Here is a 6,008-nt window from a genome sequence, read left to right as displayed (position 1 = left end):
GATTGAGAAGGGAGAGGGAACAACTGCCGGATGTTTGATTGAAGAAGTTCGACCAAAAGAGTGAGGGAGACGAATAGCCTCTTGTGAGGGAGAAGAAGTTCGATCAGAAGAAGAAGAAGAATATACTTGTGATAGAGAGTGAGGGAGACGAAAAAACCTCTTGGATGCTGATTGAAGGAATTATGGATTTATGATTTCAAGAGGAGAAGTTCGACCACAAGAGGGAATTGGGAAGAAGATAAGAATTGATTAATGAGTAATTAAAACTCTTTTAAATTTTAATTAACATATAAAAAGCCAATTACCGATTACTTAAATAAACCTGGTAATTGTTGTATACGTGACAATAGTACAGGTTTTACATATGATATGGTTTTCCATATCATAGTCGGACCCTAAAAAATAATACAAACTTTATGAATAATAAAAAATAAAAGAGTTTAAAGTTGTAATTTTATCTTTAAACAATTAATTTGAAAGCCAAATTTGCAAAATAAATCAATTTTGAAAAAAAAAGATTGGAAGGATTTAGGACAAATTAATATGAAGAAAAAATTAAAAAATAAACATTTTGATTAAAAATAAACAGCATGATTGTTTTGGACATTTTCATGACTTTTGTTAGATAGATTTTAAGAGAGAGGTCTAATTACAATTATATTAGAAACTTGAGGGGAGGTTTTAGCATTTTTTTTTGGTAAAAACATTTTTTAAAAGAAATGACCAATCATTTTTCCACTTAAGGCTCGTGTGTTTGCGATACAAATGCCAAACTGGGTATTTGTGTACCCCGTTTCGCATTTGCGAGCGTTTGTTTGAAATATAAAAAAGTAATGATTATAAGAGCAAAAATGTATATTCTGACACTTTTGTACTCTCATAAAAGAGTATTAATGTACCTATCTTTTGGACACAATTTTGTTTTCTCTTGATAATTAATTTTTTGACCAAAATTAATATATTAGAGTATTAAGATAATTAGAGCATTTAATGATGAATCCACACTTTTGCACCAATTTCAAACAAACAAGACAAATGCAAAAACGATTTAAAATATAAACCATATTTACATTCATAAATCAAAAAATGAGAAAATATATAATGTATTTACATTTGCATTGCAACCAAACGCAGCTTGACCACTCGCTATTATTATTATTTTAGATATATAAATCGTTATTAATTATTTAGGGAATGAGGGATATATAATATTCCAATATTATGACAACCTTTCTGGGCTCTGAGGTAAAGGGAGACCGAGGTGTTTTAGAGCGCCAGTAAAAACGCCAAAGCACAACAGCTCTGACAAAAAATCACGGCACATGAAAATGCACGCAGAGGCGCAGAACCAGCCAACCCCCAAAGGCAGCTTTTCCTGTTCTGTTCATCGGTCAAAAAAAGAAGAGTATTTTTTTTTTCTTTTTTCTTTTATTTTTCATGGACCCCCTCCTGTAAATACCATAACTTCGCTTTCAAGTCCAATCTCCCACTTCAGATTTTCTTACAAAGAATCATCGACTCATTTTGCATAAAGCCAAAGATACCCTCCTCTTGTTCTTCTTCTGCTTCTACTTTACTACCACTCGCTCTCTCTCTCTCCCCTTCCCCCGGTCCATGTTCACACTGATACAGATATTTTTTTGAAGCTCTGTGACAAAAAAGGGTCTTCTTTTTAGAATAGAAGACATGGGTTCTTGTGTTTCTGTCCATAAGAACCCGGATTCAGCCTTGAAATTCCGTTTATCCATTGGTTCCAAAACCGGCAAGATGGTGATTCCGTCGGCCATTGAGGAAAACCCCGTAAACGGTGAACACCCGACAACTGAATTGGGTTTCAAGTCTCAGTTGTCATCTCAGCCACCCACTGTAACTACATTTCGGGACTTTGGTATGATGTCAATTTTACTCGTTGAATTTGCTTTTTTTTTAACTAAAGCTATGTTTGGTTTGATATGAAATAAGAGAGAAACAGAAAGTTGAGGAAGGGTTCTTAACAAATATGAAATTTCTAAGAACCTTCCCTCAACTTTTTTTTCTATTACAGCCTAAAAGAGTGAATTAGTTGGATAAGTTCCAAAAAAATTTAGGTGTTTCAATGCAATTCCTTTGATCTTGCTCTATGTTTGCCATGTATGATGACCAGTGCGAATTGGTTATTATGTTGTTTTTTTAACAGTTTTTGGATTGTCTCTTTTCTTTTCTTTTCCTTTTTTCAGTTAACAGTTCTTGAAAACTCTTGAACATCTCTTCCATGACTCTTGGTTATTTCTATCTCGATAATTTGAGAAATGGGCTTCCTTTTTAATGATAAAAAAAGGGATTTATTTTCCTTTTACCCTCATAAATCATAATTAGTTTCCTTCTATTGTTTCGTACTTATTAATATCGTTATCAAATTCTACTAGAACTCTAGCTTATCAAAAAAAAAAAAAAACTACTAGACCTGTACTATAATGAATAATTCTAATGGGCTGAATCTTTTGATTCGCAAGAGTGTGCAGGTTTCCTTCATAATCAGTGATAGCGAAAACTATTCGTTTTTCAACTTTTGCTGGACAAAACATCGCATTGTTCAGCAATAAATACAGTGATTTCACATTTACTGCGTTATAAGTACAAACACATTAATTGTTTAGATTCCTTCATCCTTGTGGATTTTGTGTGCCAAGATCATGAGATTACCTGCTTTCCAAGTCTAACTTGTGTGGATCGTGTATCCTCTTATGTAGAAGCACCACTTAGAGTATGCAGTTTAATTTATAAATCTGAAGAATATGTCTTACGATTTCCCCACTAATTTTTTCTTCTTCACTCCATGTTAGTTTGATGTTCAAAAGTTTATTAATATGGATTAAAGAAATTGTTTTATTCTACCCTAAAAAAGTATGTTCTACACTTCTACCCATCTGCTGTTCCTTTAAAAAATAAAAATCAAATAAAGCAAGTGAATATCACCAACTAGGCCAAGCGACCTGGAAGACCAACTTTCTTTCTTAGGCATTTGTATTTTCATTGATTTGTCTCAATCAAGCTTCAGAAATGAATATTGATTTTTCACTGCAAATTTTGTTCTGATCTCCTCCTGGAATCAGCATTCCCCTACCCTGATAAGTCCACTGGATGGCTGGTGCATATTCAATCTTGGGGCCAAAATTACTCAACGCAGTGCATGTATTAACACCCAACAATCATTTTACAGCTAGAAGATCAAGGGACCATACTTGGAAGGCAGAAAATGAATTTCTAATTGTTTCTCATGGAGAAATGGGAGAGCCAGCACTAAAATGATAGATAGTAGAATGTAGAAGGTTTGAAGTTCATCTGAACGAATTAAGACAAATTGCCATAAACACAGTGGAAATAACCAAGAAGTTAAGACATCAAGTCCATCAGGAATGCCTTCAGGACTTCCCCATAACTCCCCAGTAGAGCCAGCACTAAAATGATAGATAGTAGAAAGTTCGAAATTCATCTGAATGAATTAAGACAAATTGTCATAAACACATTGGAAATAACCAAGAAGTTAAGACATCAAGTCCACCAGGAATGCCTTCAGGACTCCCACATAACTCCCCAGGAAATGTTGCAGAATGTGTATTGGGTGTCTTTCTCATATGTGGAACAGAGTAGACCTGTAGTCTCTCTCTTGGCTGCTATTATAAGTTGTAGTTTTGTACTAGGAGAATTGGGGGAAATGATCCACAATTTCTGGAACATTTGCTGAACTTTCTTGATGATACAAAATAAATGTGATTATTCGACACTAAAATTTGATATAGAATATCTCCCTAATACAGAGTCCTGAGTCCTGAATAGCTATATAGCATGCAACTTATGCCTACCTGTAATCACCATTCTTAGTAATAAGAAATGACAAAGTCTACCAAAATGGGTATTGATTCAAATTTCTCAAAATCATATGCAAAGAGTCTCATGTCTAAATTATTAGTTATCTTGCAAGAAAATTCTAATTGAAGCAATCCCAGAATATTTATTTCTGCATCTTCTGGTCTCATTTCCCAAGTTATTTTCTTGCCAGACGCATCTTCATGTCTCAAATAGTTTTGTTGTTGTGTGTTTGCGTCTTGATGTTTCTTCCAACTTAGGGCCTGTTCGTTTCTTAACCCTGAATGCAGAGAATGTTGTTATGAATTCTGAATTCTGAAAATTGTCTAATATCCATTTTAGCTCCGTATATGAGAACTTTTGTTTGTGTCTTGGGGGTATGGTTAGGAAACAAAAAGTTGTAAAAGATTCCACTTTAAGAGATAAGAGATAAGAGGAAACAAACAGTCATTTTTCTCTTAAAGTTATAAGATTCCTCTTAAGAGATAAGAGTTGAGAGGAAACGGACATGCCCTTACTTTTGGACATTCGTGTGATTCTTCCATTCAAAGTACATCAATTTTTTCTCTTGTTTGCAGGTAGTAAAGAGGAAACATTTTTTGATTCCCAGCCCTGGTTAGAATCAGATTGTGAAGATGATTTCTTCAGTGTCAATGGTGGTAAGATCACATCAGCTGGCATGATCTAAATCCTCTTTTTTTATGTCTTGGAAGTAATTTTGGTATATTATTTGCACTATTGGCAGTATACTGCTTTAGTGTCTTACATTGCATGCTATACAAGTGGTCTCCCTAGAACTGTTTCAGGTCATCCAGTTGGAAGGCTACCCCTCCAGCAGATGACACCAATCTGATAATTTTAACTGTCCAATGAGAAAATTCATGTGTTGGACAGTTGAAATCATTCAATGGCTATGGCTTATCGCCTATTGATTGACCGGAAATGTGGGACTGTTCTCTGCAGGATGCAAAAACTTTCTAACAATATGAACAAATTATTTTGTGTTTACTATTCTATTAAATTTCTGTGGGGTTTATCAAGTTGTATTATAGTAGCTCTATCTTCTATGCAGATTTTACCCCCTCTCGTGGCAGTACTCCAATACATCAGAGCAGCTTCATAGGAACCCCTCGACTAAATAAATTTCTTTTTGTGGATGGGGCTGTTGATTCTAAACCTGAACCCTCTCCAACCGATAAGAAAAAGAAATTAGCTGAGCTCTTCAGAGAGAGCTTTGATAACAATGATGTTTTAAACAACCAAAATATTGCAGGAAACCAGATTATGGCAAATGGAAAGCCAGAACCCAACTCAACAAACCTTGTTCTGCCTCCAAAATCTACCAATGGAACCCCATATATGTGTGGAGCAAACTCTGTCTGCAGTAGTGAGAGAACTCCTAATAGAGACCCCAAGCATGAGAAGGAGAAATTATCCAGAGCTGCACAGTGTTGCCTTCCAAGTTTAGTCCAGAATCTTAGCTTTAATGACAAGAAGAAAAAGCTTAGTCCTGGCCGAAGTGGTGGAGGGTAATAAAAACTGATTCGCCATCCTAAGTGGAAGAGTTCACTTTTATTTCAGCGTTAATGGAAGAAGCGTGGGTCTGGGATCTCCAAATTTACGAATTTCAGTGTCCATGCTTCCTTTTGGCAAATTTCATAAGGCTACATGAAGTGGGTGTCAGTTTATTGGCATTCTCTCCAAGTCCTTGGTAGATCTTCAGATCCAATGGCATATTTAAAACAGAGAAAGGAGGGGCGTCTCAGTTACTCTTTTGCTAAGTTATCATCAAGTTGATAGGTACTTGCACTGTAAATAGACATCAAAAGCCCTTGTGCTGCGAAAAAATGTGTATCACAGGCAACTATATATATATATATATATGTAAAGGGTATGTGTGTATGACTATGTTTCTTTTGTCCATTTCAATTCTATGAAGATTTTGCCATCTCTGAGTAAAATATGCACATGAAGGTATACAATAAATTGGAAGCTTCATATTACTGGAAGTAATGGGATACTAGCTTCCTGTTGTTGCATCTCGAGCAGACGAGCACAGTCGGGCAACTGGGTTGAAAGTAATGGGATACAAGCTTCCCAGTTTTGTGTTTTATTGGTTAAAAGTCGAGACACCCTATTTATATTAACAAGAAAGTTGAGCC

At 35.3% G+C, this 6,008-nt stretch overlaps 1 protein-coding gene across 1 annotated transcript; it reads left to right on the top strand.

Annotated features, from left to right (window-relative positions):
* Positions 1–1,553: 1,553 nt before the first annotated feature.
* Positions 1,554–5,794, top strand: LOC104592918 (uncharacterized protein At3g27210-like). Its single transcript, XM_010252463.3, has 3 exons — positions 1,554–1,888; positions 4,425–4,505; positions 4,919–5,794. The coding sequence occupies exons 1-3, from the start codon at positions 1,687–1,689 to the stop codon at positions 5,377–5,379; spliced, it is 744 nt and encodes a 247-aa protein (XP_010250765.1). The 5' UTR covers positions 1,554–1,686; the 3' UTR covers positions 5,380–5,794.
* Positions 5,795–6,008: the final 214 nt, after the last annotated feature.

This window comes from Nelumbo nucifera, chromosome 3 (assembly GCF_055504915.1).
Source record: "Nelumbo nucifera cultivar China Antique chromosome 3, China Antique-T2T, whole genome shotgun sequence".
NCBI classification, from domain to species: domain Eukaryota; kingdom Viridiplantae; phylum Streptophyta; class Magnoliopsida; order Proteales; family Nelumbonaceae; genus Nelumbo; species Nelumbo nucifera.
The sequence above is the reverse complement of the archived record's forward strand: the minus strand, read 5'-3'. Positions and strand labels throughout refer to the sequence as shown.